This window comes from Choloepus didactylus, chromosome 18 (assembly GCF_015220235.1).
Source record: "Choloepus didactylus isolate mChoDid1 chromosome 18, mChoDid1.pri, whole genome shotgun sequence".
NCBI classification, from domain to species: Eukaryota; Metazoa; Chordata; class Mammalia; order Pilosa; family Megalonychidae; genus Choloepus; species Choloepus didactylus.
In genome coordinates, this window is record NC_051324.1 from 17,747,325 (window position 1) to 17,763,643 (window position 16,319).

Below are 16,319 nucleotides of genomic sequence, written 5' to 3' on the forward strand. Positions count from 1 at the left end.
TCCGCCAGCCCTCAGAAGTCCTCCACCTCAGTGCAACCCCCAGCCTCTCTTCCAGCCTCCAAGCCTCCTCCCATCTCTCCCCAGTTCTCTACGATTTCGAAGACTCTCATCCGACCTCAGTTGTCTGGAATTCACAAGAGTCCAGGCCTCACCCAAACCTTTGTCCCCAAAGGAGCCCATGCCCTTCAACAGACTCAAACATCCACAAGGACCCAGGCCCTAACCAAAATCCAGGCCTTCACAGGAACCCAGGTCTTTCCTAAGATCCACTTCTCCAAAAGAACCTGAGCCTTCAAGAGAACCCAGGCCTCCCCAAGAACTCCAGCCGTAACCAAGGATCTTCTCTCTGTAAGAGCCACAACCCTCCCCAAGTCGCTGACCTTCACAGGACTCCAGAGCTTCCCCAAGAGTCCGGACCCCAGAAGAGCCCAGGCCCTGCTCAAGATGCTGTTATCCTAAGAAGTCTAGGTTTCACCCAACCCTCTGACCTCCAGAAGAACATACCATTCACCCAATCTTCTCAGTTTCAGTGTTTCCCCTTGCAAAAACAATACACACACATGGTGGGGCCCACCATCACTGGCCCCAGCCCAGCCGCTCACAGACATCCACCTCCCCATCCTCCCAACCCCTCATTTCCCAGTATCTCCATCCCTGGCAAGGGGGGGTGCTGCCGCTGCTGCTCCTGGTCCAACCTCCAGGCCCAGGGCGCTGACTTCGCTCGACCAGAGTGCTTTGCTGAGACGCTCTCGCTCCTTTCTAGGGATTTGGGGAGTCCAGGGGGCTACGGGGAAATTCTCAGCTTCCAGAGGACTGGGAGGGAGGAGCCTGAGTCAGCAACACCTGTTGCTGGATCAACAGGACAGGACAGGTTGAGGGGTGTCGTGAAGAAAGAGGGGTGCTATAGGCAGTATCCAAGAGGAAGCAGGATCCTAGGAAGCTCCTACCGATCGCTCTGAGGAGGCAGGGGCCTGTTCACATTTGGGGACCGGTGATAATGTGGGTGCACTCCTCTTTGGGGTGTGTGTGGGTGGTTTGCTGTGTTGGAGGATTTTCGATGTAAACAGCACCAGCTGTCCCTGAAGAAATTTAAGGGCAGACAGAAGAAAACAATCCTCCTTATTTCAAAGTGACAGAGAGAACCATCTGGTGTTTCCGCTGGGAAGAGTGGTTTTGGAGTTGACTTGGAAAGGAGTGGAGGGTGACGAGGTGAGGAAAGGGGCTCAGTAGCTGGAACCCTGGGATACTAAAATTGGGGGTGACTTGGTGAAAAGTTATTGTCTAACGAGAGAGAAGGCCTGGGAACATCCCACGAAACCAGAGAGGCCTAGCAATTCCAAGCCATAGGTTCTGGGGATTTTGGTGAAAAAAGCGGGAGAATCCTCTCCATTTATGGGGAGGGAAAGGAAAAGGCACCAAGGTTGTCTTCTTTCCTGACACTGAACAGCTCCCCAGAAGGAGGTCAGGGGAGCTAATGTCCCCAAAGCACTTTTTAGATTCCAAGAGAGGATTTGGCAGGGTTGAGGGCCCCAAAATAGAGTGGACAGGTGCCTGGGGCTATTGGAATTGCATCTTGGAAATATTGAGGGTCTTGGATTTGTGAGAGGGGAAGTGGGGACAGCCACACTGGAGAACTGGGAAGGGGGAATTTTGAGGAGTGGGCAAAATTTGAGTCTAGGGTCAACTGTGGGGCCAGCAGGCTGCTGAGTCCAGTCACCAGCGGGGCCCAAGGATGGGAGCTGGCAGCTGCTGGGGTCTCACCTCAGGTACTGTGTGTGGTGTGGTGAGTCCGGAGGCCCGAGAGGCAAGAGTATGTCCCCGTGAGCTGGCTTCTCTTCTCTGGGGGAGCCCAGATTGCACTGGGCACCTGCAGGTTTGGGGGTATCTCGTCTCCGGGCACCCCATGGTGGCACTGGCCAGTCACCTGATCCAGCAGAAGCTGGAGGTCCACACGCCTGGGGACAGCCGGCCCGTGTCAGCACAGTGGTGAGTGTGTCCCGCGGCACCAAGTCCCTTTGCCAGAAGCAGCTTCTTATCCTGCTGTCCAAGGTGCGACAGTGCGGTAGGCAGCCCTCGCGGCCAGGTGGGGAGTGCGGCTGGGGCTGGGGCTCCAGTCCAGGGGCCTCTCTGTCTGGGGATTTGAGGCCAGGATCATGGAGAGTGTGGCCCGGTTGAGGGGACGCCCGGGAGAGTGGGTGGGCCAGGACAACAAAAGTCCCAGCCTGTCAGACCGTGCCTCAGTTTCCTTCCCCTTTCCCGGTAATCCACACTCTAATTGCTTTCCAGGGCAAGGGGAAAGCTTGAGGAGCTAAGTCTGGCACCCTTAAGTCTCACAGCCCCTGCCACCACACCCCAATATGGGAGTCCCCACCCCACCAGCTCTGCCCATGTGGTGACTCTCGCGATCCTTTCAACCCTGAGCTTGGTGGGGGGGGCGGTGATTTCTTTATGCCTGGGACACCCCGAGGTTTCCTGCAGCTCCGGCCGCCCCACCCTGCCATGGTTCTCCTGCTGCTCCCCTCCTGGGCTCCGATCCTCCTGGCGGAGCTCGCCTGGCTCCGGGCTAATCTCCTCAGCTCTCACCCAGGACGCACTACAGGTAACTCGCCAGTGCACCCCTCTGTGCGCCTCCTTCCAAGAAGGGAGCTGGGAACCCCCATTATCCCTGAATTCCTCCCTGCCAAGCCCCGACATCAGGTCCTACTGGCTCAGGGGGCCTACTGGATTGTAGGGTGGCTGCAGATGGGCAGGGAGACTGGCAGTCATACCACCTAAATGTGGGGGTCAGGGGAGATGCGGACACCAAGGACGAGAAAGAGAGCTGTGAGGGTTAGCATGAGGTGCCCGTCCAGATACCACAGGCAGGGAGCCCCTCTGCCCTACTCCAGCCCGATCCCAGCTCCCATGGGGGTGGAGCCTGGTGTCCTCTTGCCCCCGCCAGCGGTAAGGTCCGCAGCCCACCCTGAGAGGGACCTGGCTCCCATGTGACACAGCCTGCCTCTGCAGCTCCCTGTCCCCCCTCCCACTATTTCTTTGCTAAAGTACCGAATGTCCCCCACCCCAGGCAGGTTACCTGGCTGAAGAGAGAGGCTGAACCTCACAGAGGGCTGGGGCCCCACGAGCCAGCAGGCTGACAGACAGACAGACAGACAGACAGACACCAGATGGGCCGGTGTCAGATAGGCCAGCTCTGGGTCAGGCCCAGTCCCTAGCCAGCAGGTTCTGAGTCAGAGCTGGGCCCAGTCCACCCACACTGCTGCAGGGGCGCCCCTACCCTGTGGTCCCCTTACTGTCCCCCCAAACACATTCGCAAGTACATGTCCTTCAGCAGCTCTGCCTGTCCCCCTCCCTCCTCTGCCTTTTGGTGTATCTCTCTCCCATCTCCCTCCCTCCCTTCTCCCAAGTCTTGTTGAGCTGTGCAGCAGGAATTACACCATTTAAATAAGTTTCCATAGATTAAATTGAAAGTCTTTGGTTAGAGGAAGCAGAAGGGGTCCACACCGAGCTTCCTCTGGAGTCAGAGGGGATGGAGAGAGCTTGCTTAGACGTCAAGAGAGCTGGGCCCAGGGACCCCCTTCTTTCTCCCCATTCTCCTTCCTTCCCTCCCATCCTGCCAAGGGTAGGAATGCTTCTGGGAACAGACATGTCATTTTCAAAGATGACTGTCTCTCTCCCCAGAGCCTCAGCTCAAAGGCGTCCTCACCAAACTGTTCTCCCGCCAGGGTTTCTACCCCAAAGCTCCCCAGCTGGGCAGTGTCAGCACTCGGGCTGCAAAGAAATCTCAGGGCTGCTCAGCCTGCAGAGAACAAAGCTTTATTGCACAGGCCCCCTGAGACAACACACCATACAATGCAATTTGGATACAAAGTAACACCCACAAAGCCTCTAGCTTCAAACATGCACCAATACTCAAGATTCCCCTAGGACATGAACACTTACCCCCCTCAGCAGGAATTCCTCCCCTGTCCTCTTTAAAGCTGAGGTCCTCAGGGTAATGGGTCTGGAATAAAAATATTAAGTGACATAAAGCCTTGACCCCTAGATAGGAGACCCCAATTCAACAATAAGTCCCACCTGTTTTCCCTACATGTCAGGGCAAGGAGGGGGAGGGCTTCCTGGGATCTTAACCTCAAACACCCCCAGAGCTTCTAATTGATATAGAACTTGCTTTACCTTTTAACCTCAGCTGGGTTTTAGGTGCAAAAAAAAAAAGGGCGTAACCAGATCTTTCTAAAAGATGTGGAGAGCTAGGGGCAGGCCTGGGGTACACCCGGAGCCCACTAGCGAGCTGGGAGGGAGACTCCCAGTTGCCTCAGACCTGGGCTGGGTGGACAGAGGAGCCCCTGAGAGAGACGCAGGGCACAGTCAGGTCACTTTTCCTCAGGCTCTTTCTACTTCTGGCTTGTTGCAGGAGGGGTGGGGGCCCCCTCACCCACACAGACCCCACTCAGGCTCCATCCATCTCCTGGTTCTGCTCCAAGGGCTCTAGGTCTACACTCCACAGTTTCTTTATTGAAGACGATTTATACAACCAAGTGTTGTCTGTCTGTCTTCCCCTCGCCTTGAATCCTGGCAGCTGAGAGAATGGGGTGCAGGGTTTGACAAAGTGGGGTGAGTTCAGCTGTGGGAAAGTTGATCTGACACTGAGATAGGAAGACAGAGATGGAGGAGAATGGGAAACTGAGGCCAAGGGGGAGGGATAAGGTAGAGTGAGAAGAGAGGCACAGGTTGGGCCCCCTGGCTGCCACCTCCCCCCACCCAGATCCCACCAGCCCCCACTGTGTCCCCGGACCCAGGCCAGGACCGGGGAATCCTCAGCACAATTAGGAGAAGTGTCTTCCCCTCACCTCTCAAACCCAACTTTCCATTTTGGGACAGATGAACAATGGTCTGAAGGAAAGGCTGCCGCTTTGTCTGTGGGTGGTGGGCACTGGCAGTTACTGGAGCAGGGCGGGTGGGCTAGTGGCAGCCCCCCTACAACACGTGCACAATCCTGGGCTCCTGGTCACTTCCCCTGCACTGGTGGTCCCGGCAGCTCACAGAGCAAATTCGCTGAGGGATGAGGCTGGGCTAGGACCCCCGGGACGCTGCTGCTGCTGCTGGGGGCTCTGGGGGTGCCACTCACTCCAGGTAAGTCTGGACCCTGAGAGGGTATTGCGAGGGGCTGGGGTTTAGCCAAGTACCATGGTTCCACTTGGTTGGGGCCCGTGGGTGGGAGGTCTCACCCCAGATGTTCATCAGAGTATGTTGAGTGGGTACACACAGGGTACACGTGAGCCTCGAGGCCCAGCTCAGAGTGGATCTGAGTTTTGAGGGGCCTTCCCTCTATGGTCTCCTGGGAGCAGATGGTCTGGGCAGCTGGCTCCAGGCTGTCCTGGGCCCAGGGCGCCCACATCTCCTGGGGGAGTTTGAAGGCTTCCCAGCCCTCGGGACATTCCCAGTTGTGGGAGCAGATGGCTGGGTGCAGGTCTCGGGGGCTTCTCGTTGCGGGAGACAGTGGCCCAGGCTAAGAGGCAGTGGGCACGGCAGGTGGGGAAGCCTCGATGAGGGTGTGGGCGAGTGGGGGGGTCACAGTCGTTGCCACAGGGTCCACGGTGCATCAAAGTGGACGTCCTTGGCGCTCTGCTTCCTCGAGGGCTGTGAGGTGTGCCGCTTCCTGGTGAAGAGGACCTGAGGGCTTCTGTGGATGGGGGGAGGTGAGGGGTGGAGAGGCGGCCCAGGGAGGGAAGCTGTGCAGCCCCCGTGGCTGTGAGGGCAGAAGGGGAAGGGGCCGACCTAGTGCTGGGGCTTAGAAGGCCCTTTCTCCTTTGCCCAAATGCACACCCCATTTACCTTTCTCAAATATTATAGATGACCCGGAATAAGAAGAAAGGGAGTTGGTGCCAGAGCTAGGTGGGGGAGGACATGGTGAGCCCAGGCAGGCTGTGGCCCTCGGGCCTGCCCCCAGCTGCCCCACAGGGTGCCCCCACCTGGCCCTGCCCTGACCAGGGTCACCGTGTTGACGCCGAGATTGATAGAGACGATGAGGCCCAGCAGCACCAGGATGCAGTTGCCCAGGTCCTGGCAGGTGTTGGTGTTGGGGCTGTGACATGAGGCCCACATGGGCTGTGGCCGCTCACCTCGGCCATGGTGGTCCCTAGTGTGAGAATGAGATTAACTTTAGCTTTCACACAGGGGGGAGGTGATGCGGGAGGACGGTAGAAGTCAGGAAACCAAGGCGTATTTAAGGGCCGCTCCTCATGTGTATCTGCCTGCTGTCCCTGCAAGGTGGAGACTTGGGCGTGGAGGCTCCTAAAACAGCCTCCTAATTCGTTACCAACTGGCCCTGCAACTAAGGAGCAAAGAAAAGAGGCCACGGAGCATAGGTGTCAGTGCCTTTTTGGGCAGAACCTTTATTGTCAGGGTTGGAGACGTGTTTCAAATGTTTCTTATTTCAAATGCGTCAGATTTGTGCGGGTTAGTTAGGCCTGTCCAATAGACTGTAACCTCTGGAGTAGCCAATGAAGAAATACAGGAGGGTCTGGTGTGTTAGGCTTCGGGAATAAATAGTGCTGCGTTCTATTGTTCTCTGCACCAGCCACCACAGTTTGGTTGTCTGCCTCCCGACCCGTTCATGCGAGATCGTGAATAAATTTCTTTTCTTCTCCACAGTCAGATGAGTGTTTATTCTCTTTCAGGTATGGCTTTCTTTCTAACACTAGGGTTTCCTGAGTCTCTAAGCCCCCAGCCTACGGTGCCCCCCAGTCTGCCAGCCCACCTGCCTGGACCAGAGTTCCCTGGGGGCTGCTAAGTGGGTCACGAAGGCGCTGGGCACTCCCTCACAATGTGCCAAGGTGCCACTGTGAGTCCTGGGTTGGTTGACCCTCTGGGCTGGGCCCAGGGCAAACCCCTCCCTGGTTGGTGCCTCTCCTTTAGCCAGACCCCCGTACCAGCCCACAGGCCCTCTGGCCACCTTGTCGGCTGACCGCCCATCAATCCCTTTTGCCTCCTGTATGCTAGGCTGCGGCCTCTGCACGCACTCAGGGCCTGATCTTAACTTAGGTTTATGTGTCAACTTGGCCAGGTGATGGTGTCCAGGTGTCTGGTCAAGGAAGCTCTGGCCTAACCATTACTGCAAGCACATTTAGGGCTGGTTAATAAAGCAGAAGGCTGGTTTATTAAATCCTCAATCCTTTCACTGACCCTGTGACTGATTACATCAATGAAGGGCATGTCTTCCACCATGAGAGAACGAAGTCAGCTGGATTTAATCCAATCACTGGAAGGCTTTTATGAAAGAGAGAGAGTGGACCTTCACTTCTTCTTCGGCTTTCCTGAGGAGTTCATTGAACACCTTCATCGGAGTAGCCAGTTCACTGTCAGCCCTACGGAATTTGGACTCGCATATCCCCAGAGTTCCATGAGGTACTTTTATAAATCTCATGTTTACAGAGATCTCCTGTTGGTTGTTTTTCATGTAAGCAGTGAATGAAATCTCAGGAGAAAATACTCTTTTTGTTAGGGGATAGTGGACATTTGTATATCACGAAATTACAATCCTCAAATTGAGGGAACTACAGGGCAGAATGCTGGGTGGACAGGGGCTTAGATTGAAGAATGTATAGGAGATGTTATAATGTAGAACATATATTGAATTGTGGGGTAATCTGGAGGGGCCAGCACTGGGAGCTGCTGAGTTTCCTAGTGGAAAGACAAGGAGAGACAATTGGGAAGGGAAGAAGAGAAGGCCTGCTATTAGGAGAAAAGAGAGGGAAGGTGGGGGGCAAGGGGAGCCCAGATAGTGACGCATCAATCAAAGTCAAGGAGAGCCAGTGGAAGGACTCCCCATTCCGGCAGGCCCAGCCCCTACTGAGTAGAGCCCGTGTGTGAGTGCCATCGCCTTGTGCCCCGAGAATTCCTGCGTGGCCTTTGTTCCCAGGGGAACCTTACCCCCCGTCAGAAGCGGCCAGCCCAGTCCCTTGGAAGGCACAGCCCCAACCAGGACAAGGATCCCTTCCTATGCTCAAGGGCAGAGGTCCTCAAGCCTCCCCCGCTGGGCAGCGTCAGCACTCGGGCTGCAAGAAAAGCTCAGGGCTGCTCAGCCTGCAGAGAAACAAAGCTTTATTGCACAGGCAATACAATGCAATTTGGATTCAAAGTAACACCCACAAAGCCTCTAGCCTCAAACATCCACCAACACTCCAGATTCCTCTAGGACGTTTAGTTAAGAAAGTAACCAGCTTGAAATATACATACCTCCACCCACCCCCCACAGGTCAAACCAATGTCTACTTTCCCATGTTTCGTCTAGTAGCCATAGTCCCACACCTGTACCCCAGCACCCTCTGGGCCTCCTGTGTTGCCGGAGCCAGCACAGGAATGACACTGAACCAATGTTTGCTGCATTTAAGCAGTGAATGAAATCTCAGGAGCAGCTGAGTAAGTTTCATCAGTCTCCCCCTCTACCGGTTTGTATATATGATGTCCCCCAGAAAAAGCCATATTCTTTAATGCAGTCTTGTGGGGGCAGACATAGTGTGGATTGGGTTGGAACCTATTAGTTCAGTGTTTCCTCGGAGGTGTGGCCACGCCCATTCAGCACTGGCCCTGATTAGTTCAGTGCAGCTCTGTGAAAGCTCGCACACAAGGCGCTGGTAGTTAGCCAGCGGTCCCTGAGACGGACATTTTGAAGACAGCCGTCGGAAGCTGATGCAGACATTTTGGAGAAAGCCATTTTGAAATGCAACCTGGGAGCAAGCGGATACCAGCCACGTGCCTTCCCAGCTAGCAGAGGTTTTCCAGACGCCATTGGCCATCCTCCAGTGAAGGTACCCGATTGTTGATTTGTTACCTTGGACAAGTTTTAGCCTTAAGACTGTAACTGTGTAACCAAATAAACCCAATTTTATACAAGGCAATCGATTTCTGCTGTTTTGCATTCCGGTGGCATTAGCAAACCCTAACACCTCCCTACCCCCACACCCCAATACCTTCCCCCTCCCCGCCCTCCCGTTTTTTCCATTGCGGAGCGTCTTCCTCACCTCCACACATGATTGATCCCTCTTACCTTCCTCTGAACAATGTTAACCTCAAAAAGATCATTCAACTTTCAGCGTCCTCCCCAGCCCTGAGGGGTTGGTCGCTGCGGTCCCGAAGGTCCGCCGTCCCACGCACCCAGCAGTTTCCCCAGAGTCTCATTCCACGGAGCGCGTTCATTCCAGGCCCGCGTCCCGGGCGGTCTGCAGGCGCCTGTTCCCCGCAGCCAACGACACGTCCGGAGAGTGGGCTCTTTTGACAAGACCGCTCCCCTGGCTGCGGATCTTGGCGGGGCTCGGCAACCACCGCAACGGCGAAAGCAGGAGACAGGCACTTCTGGGTCTGGGCGCGCGGCGTGCTGTCGGGGCAAGCGCCACTCACCGCGTCGCGTGCTCCCGCGGCCATCGCTGTGTACTGGGGTCCGCCGGCTCCCGACCCTCTGGGTTCTGCAGCACCAGCTGCTGGGCAGAGCTGCCCCACCCTGAGAGCGATGCACTATCACAGGGCCCCTGCCCATCCCGGGCCAGGCTGGAGACCCTTCCCACGGGGCCCTCTCAGGAAGGTCGCTGGTCCGGGTTTCATTGATCGCTGGGGGAGATCCTGAGCCCACCCCTCTGACTTCAGTATGGCCCAAGAAAGGAAAGGGGCGCCGTGATTCCCACCGCCAGGGAGGAGGGGTCTTTGCCCCCCTTCCAAGCCCACTATTCTAGGCCCACTCATCATAGAAGCCACGGGGGATAAGTTTACTGCCCCCAGGGCTGCCCCACCCTCTAACCTCCTGTTCCACGGGGAACAAATCCGATGATTCTGGGGGTTTTCCCCAAATCGCAAAACATTTGAGTGCGCATAAACACCCCCGAAAACAGAGCATGGAACTCTAGGGCCTCCCCTATTTTCGCCTCCTCGCCCACCTGTCCATCGGGTCCTTCCTCTCCTGACCCTCCTGGTGGGTGTCTGAGGGGACCAGGACGCATGATATAGAAGCAGAGAGCGCGGTCCAGGACAGAGAGTCGCCAGCTCCCTGGGAGATGTCCAGAGCGCCGCGCCCTCCCACGACCTCGCGGAGCAGCTCTGGCCACAGCCTCCTGTGGCTTCTTCGCTTGCGCCCAGGCCATGTGATGTGGGAGGCCGGCTCGGGATCTCCGCCATCGAAGTCGGGGACAACCAGCACAGCGGCGATTGGGCCATGAGTACCCAGGTGTGGGATGGGCTCTAGGCCTGCGCCGGGGCCCTGGGTCAGCGTGTGCTTAAAGGAAGCACAGAGGGGCCTGGGCGCACAGAGGGGCCCTGTGGCCACAGCTCTACCACGCAGCGAAGGCCCCCTGCCTGCCGCTTTCTGCGGAGCCCCCTACCATCCCCCCACCAGTTTCCTGCAGCCCTTTGGTGCAGGAATCTAGGGATATGGATTCCTAAATCAGGCGCCGTTTCCAAGGCAGCCGGCTCCGAAGTGGGGAGGGCTTTAGAGTAGTAGAAAGGCAAGTTGGGGGCAGGACTGGGGGAGAGATGCATGTCTGTTTTGGATCCCAAATCTAAGAGTGACGACTTGGTTTTTTGAGTGAAACACAGCGAGCTGGGAATCCTGACTTTGCTACAGATGTGTGATCTTGGAAAAGTCTACATTTAACCTCTCTCAGCATGGTGTTCAAATCTGCCAGAAGGGGCTAACACTACTTGCATCAAAGGGATGTTTGAGGATTACGTGGGCTCGTGTGTGAAGGGCTGGTACATGCTTATTCCTCCACTGAACAACCATTAAGCAGTCAGTCAACAAACCCTATGTTACTGTGACTGAAACTATTCTACTGCTAATGGGTAGGGAAACAAGAGTGGCAGTGTGCCTGTCCTCCTTCAATGCATATTCTAGTGGCAAGGAGTTTAAAAATATGTAAACAAATACATGAGATCTTTTCTGGTGCTAAGTATTTTTTAAAAAATGAAATTTGGTTCTGCAATAATTGGACAGATGGACAACTTCAGTTAGGATGCTCTGGGAAGACCTTCTGAAGCAGGTGACCTTTGAACCTGGCCTTTGCCCACAGATGTCATTTGTGGTTTGCAGCCCTGCCGCGGGCCTGTGCCCTATAAACACAGGGATTCTGAGACCAACCTCGATGTGAATCTTTCCATACCTGTTTGCCTTCTCATCTAATCATATCCAGTTATACGCACACACACAGATTTCTTTCTAATCAAGTATATAAGCTCTGCCCCTGCAGCCCCACACTCCTCTCAGTCTGCTCTTACAGCAGGGTGGCCTCCTTGCCAGACATGATTCCACCTTAGGGTTTTTCTACTGACTGTTTTCTCTGCCTGGGATGAGATCCCACTCACCCCCATATCCCCATGGCTGACCCCCTCACCTCCTTCAAGACGATGCAAATCAGGCCTAGCCCAACCACCCTACTTCATACTGTGATACAGCCCACCCCCTACTCCTAATCCCCCCCACTCTACAGTACTTTTAAATTTTTTCTATTTGTTATGCATAGGTTGCTGGTGCATCCCCAGTGCCTGGAAGAGTACTGGCACCTGATAGCACCTGGAGGAATGAAGGAATGTACGCGAGTGATTCACATCACAGAAGTCAGCAGAGACTTTCAGTGCAATATGGAACAGAAATCCCTCTAAAACTACAGTCAAGGAATAGAAAAGTTACAATCTCATAGGACAACAAGAATTGCAGAAAATACAGTAATGAATGAGATGTCAAAAACAGTTTGGAAGATGGAAAGCAGATGAATAAAAATCTGCTTTAGCAGAGCAGGGAAAGCTGAAGCCCAGGTCTGCAGAGTTTCAGAAGGAGCCTATTGACCTGCAGAACTAGGTAGGGTCAGGAACTGGAGGTGCCGAGTCTCTCTGAAGTGGAGGTGGGAAGACTGAAAGCAGCAATTTTTGTTGAAAGTGTGTAATAGGAGCAGTTAGATACCTAGATCCTCCCACCCCTGCCAGCCTACAGGGCCTGGTCACTGCCACCCATCACTGCTGTTTAGTTTCTGCAGAGGCTCCACTAGACAGATTACAGCTTCCAGACCATCAGCCAGAGTTGAAGGGCAGAGTGCGGTATTGTGTTCTAAAAGGTGAAGGGGCAAGCAAGTGACGGTCCACATCCTCACCAGTGAGCCCCACACACTGGTTCTTTTCCCCATCGACTGTCAGATTGCTGAGCCAGGATGATAACCCACTGTGCTGGTTTGAATGTATTATGTCCCCCAAAATGCCATTTTCTTTGATCCAGTCTTCCGTGGGCAGAGATGTTAGTGTTGATTAGATTGTAATTCTTTGAACGTTTCCATGGAGATGTGACCCATCCAATGGTAGGTGATAACTCTGATTAGATGATTTCCATGGAGGCGTGGCCCTGCCCATTCAGCAGGGGCCTTGATTAGTTCACTGGAGCACTATATAAGCTCAGACAGAAGGAGCAAGCTTGCTACAGCCAAGAGGGACACTCTGAAGAATGCCCAGGAGCTGAGAGAGGAGCTGCACATGAGAGATAGTTTAAAGGCGGTCATGGAAAGCAGACTTCTGCTCCGGAGAAGCTAAGAGACGACAAACACCCCAAGAGCAACTGAGTGACATTTTGAAGAGGAGCTGCAGTCTAGAGAGGGACATCTGGGAGAAAGCCATTTTGAAACCAGAACTTGGAGCAGATGCCAGCCACATGCCTTCCTGGCTAACAGAGGTTTTCCAGACACCATTGGCCATCCTCCAGTGAAGGTACCCAATTGCTGATGTGTTACCTTGGACACTTTATGGTCTTAAGACTGTAACTGCGTAACCAAATAAACCCCCTTTTGTAAAAGCCTGTCCATTTCTGGTGTTCTGCATTCCAGCAGCATTAGCAAACTAGAACACCCACCCGTTGCACTCCTAGGGGCTTACCCAAGAGAAGTGCAAGCACCTGGCCATGCAAAGCCTTGTACATACATGTTCACAGAAGCTTGACGTGTGCTAGCCCAAAACTGAAAAGAACCCAAATGCCCATCAAAGCTAAATAGGTAAATTGTGGTATATCCATACAATGGACTATTAGGAATGCTGTGTAGCAATTAAAAGGAACATACGCATATACAACTCTGCAGATGAAACTCAAAATAATTATACTAAGTGAAAGAAACTAGCTCCAGAAAAGTTCCCACTGTATGATCCCAATTATATAAAATTCTATGAAATGAAAACTAATCAATGGTAACAACAGAATAGTAGTTGCCTGGGGATGGGGCAGCAGAAGGTGGTACAGAGAGGGACAGGATGGTGGGATTACAAAGGGGCAAGAGAGAATTTAGAGGGATGATGGATATGTTTATTATCTTGATTATGGTGATGATTTCATGGCTATGTACGAATGTGAAAACTTGTTAAAACTTTACACATTAACTATATACATTTATTGTTTGTCAATTATACTTGAATATAGGAAAAGGAAGGAAGGGAGAGAAGGAGGAAAGGCTTGCCCCTTAACATGGTGGCTGGATACCAAGGGTGAGTGTACCAAGAAAAAGAGGGTGTCAGGGAGAAGCTATATCCTTTTATGACCCGGCCATGGAAGTCTCAAAGCATCACTTCCACCCTACCCTATGGTGGATTCAAGGGGACAGAACTAGACCCCACCTCTCAGCAGGTGGAATGTCAGTCACACTGTAAGAAGAGTATATGTATAATATACATATAATATATGTATATACATAATGTGCCACACCCATCAAACCTCCTACCCTTGCACATTAAAAACCCTTTACCCAGGAGTTCTTAGGCTGACAATCACGTTTGGTTTGCCATCACCCTACCCAGAAGACGGAGCTCTCCTTTATCTGGTTCTCTCCCCAACTTCTTTGACTCTCAGGACTCTCAGAAGACACATATGACCCTTCAGAATCCCAGATCATGGACATTATTGGAAATATCTCCGATCCTTTGGTTTATGGGTAGGTCAGCAAAAGGTAATTTTGGCACTGGTGATGGAACTGGGACCCATCCCAGGAAGACCTTCGTGAGCCAGGAGACCAGCCCATGGCTGAGCAGGGGGCAGGCTCATTCACTCCCCATCAAGGCCCCAGTTATAAGGGGCCCATCCCTATTCCCTGTTGAGAACCTGTCCTGGGGTCTCTCTGTCTATGTTTCATGTTTGCCCTCCTCCTATCCCAGCCTGGCGTTTCTGGCTCTCAGTTTCACCTTCTGAATGGGGTAGTCACAGAGGATCATACAATGGAAAATCAAGTATGGGTAGAAGGTGACTTCCACAGGATGGAGGTGATGCTAGAGCAACGGCTGGGAGTGATGGGGGTGACACACAGGACACATGGGTCACCCTCAGGAGAGTTCCCGTGGGGGAGAAACTAGGGCTTTCCAGGATCATCATGTTCAGATGGATCCAAGTAGACAGATTTTCCCTTCTCTTTAAAGAATAGGGAGATGACCACATGGGGCCCTGTCAAAGAATGGATTCAAGAGCCATGGATTTAATGTTTCCGCTGTGTCATGCATTCTACTGGGGTTGGAGCCCTGGGCTGAGCTCTGTTCTTTCCTGAGGGATCACTCCCCGGGGGAGAGGGGATTGCTAGGGCCCAGGGCCCTACAGAGGACACAGGCAATTCCTGTCTCCAGGGTGGGAGCACTACAGACTTCAGCATTCAGCCATGAACAAGTGCTCTGTCCAGTCCTTGACCCTGGAGCAGGGGAAGGAAGAGGGTTCCAGGGAACCTCTGAGTACCTGTGCTGTGCTGTGATTCCCTGGGATCCACTTTGTGCCTGTGGTGACCCATTGCAGGCTGCTGGCAGGATTCCCCTGGGAGTTAGGGAAACTGAGGGAGGAGAGCTGGAGAGGACAGGAATGCATGGGGGAGAAAGATGCTTGGGGGAAGATACTGGCCATAGTATAAATGCTGACCTATTAGAGTCCTGGCCCTGTCCTTGCTTCCCTAGCAACCGCTGTTGAGCTGGTGGTTGCTAGGCAATGTGGGGCCATTCAGACAGTTGGGTAAGGGCCTCAGTCTGCGTGGGACAGATAGAACATCACAGAGTACTGTTAACTCTGAAAGCAACTACAGGGTCCATGACTTCAATTTTTTCTTCTATTAATGACTTTTATTGTACCAAAAAAATAAAAATAACAAATGGTATATGAAGTCTGGGGAAGTTGAAAAGGAAATTAGCCATGATCTCATCATGCAAACAGCACAAGATCTACCATCTTTACCTTCCCTGTTCCAGACTCTCTCTACCCACGTATTTCCATATTGTCGTCATCCTGGAACGTGTCATTTTAAATCTTCCTTTTTTGACTTTGATGTAAATCACCATAGGCATCCCTCAAGCTACTTAAGAATTTTCAAAATAATCCTCTCTGCACACAGTTCCATGCAGTGGATACACCATAATCTAATGAACCATTATCCTCTTGTTGCAGCATTCTGTTTGCTTCTGACTTTTGCCATGACAAACAGTATTGCAATACACATCTTTCTGCAGACAGCTTTCCTTTTTTTTTTAGATCATTGCCTTGAAATCAAGATGAAGGAGGGGGAAGACTGTATCAAAGGACACAAGTATTACTCTGACTTTCTATGACTTGCTAAATGTGGCCTTTTTCTCCACACTGAGCAACGTGGAGATGTACTAATCTCCCCTCACCTGCTCTAGTACCGTAATTCCTTCACTTGTGCAAAGAGGAACTGAGACCATCTGAAGAGAGAGGATCAGCCCAAGGTCTCACAGCCACAAACAACCCTAATTCCAGGTCCCTGGCCTGACCCCAGGTATTGAGTTTGATTGAATTCGGCTAATTCCTCTACTCGCTCCTATGGAACAAGCCACAGGCATAATTCTTTTTTCACCTGAACATTCTGAGTGTGTGTTTGTGTGGACAAACATTACAGACTGGAATGATGGAAATGGGTCCTTGGGGCCAGCTAGACAAGTCATCATTGGCACAAAGCCCAGGCCCTTCTGCCTGAAACTGCCTTTGGCCTGGACTCAGGAATATTCAGAACATCCCATCATGCAATAGAAGTGTTTCTGCAGCAGATTTTGGGGCCAGGACCCTAAATCCCTTCATTAAATAAAGTTTCTTGTGGGCTGGGATGTGGCAGGCCCTGTGGATATAAGTGTAAACAAGGACAACATGGTCCCTTGGAAAATGGAGCTTGTGGTCTGATGGGAAAGACAAGCAAATCAACGGAGCAATGATACAGAGAAGGCAAGTGCTCTGAAGGGGAAGCCTGTATTGGGAGGAATGTCCGAGATCACAGCATAAAATCTGTAAGTAAAACTGTGGATCCATGCTGGGAGACCCCTTCCCCCACAGC

The 16,319-nt window shown here is 52.8% G+C and overlaps 1 protein-coding gene across 1 annotated transcript; it reads right to left on the reverse strand.

Moving 5' to 3' along the window:
- Positions 1–632: 632 nt before the first annotated feature.
- Positions 633–6,102, reverse strand: LOC119514643 (spermatid maturation protein 1-like). Its single transcript, XM_037810455.1, has 6 exons — positions 5,957–6,102; positions 5,582–5,680; positions 5,260–5,477; positions 3,074–3,130; positions 1,762–2,131; positions 633–759 (listed from the first exon to the last, which is right to left on the reverse strand). The coding sequence occupies exons 1-6, from the start codon at positions 6,100–6,102 to the stop codon at positions 633–635; spliced, it is 1,017 nt and encodes a 338-aa protein (XP_037666383.1).
- Positions 6,103–16,319: the final 10,217 nt, after the last annotated feature.

Bases quoted from the DNA above. Each gene is read 5' to 3' on its own strand.
- LOC119514643 (XM_037810455.1), bottom strand. From the start codon at position 6,102: ATGTGGGCCTCATGTCACAGCCCCAACACCAACACCTGCCAGGACCTG. The intron at 5,681-5,956 runs GTGGGGCAGCTG...CCCCATCCACAG, and splicing joins GGGCCAGGTGGGGGCACCCT to AAGCCCTCAGGTCCTCTTCA. The intron at 3,131-5,259 runs GTACCCACTCAA...TCTGTCTGTCAG, and splicing joins GGCTCACGTGTACCCTGTGT to CCTGCTGGCTCGTGGGGCCC.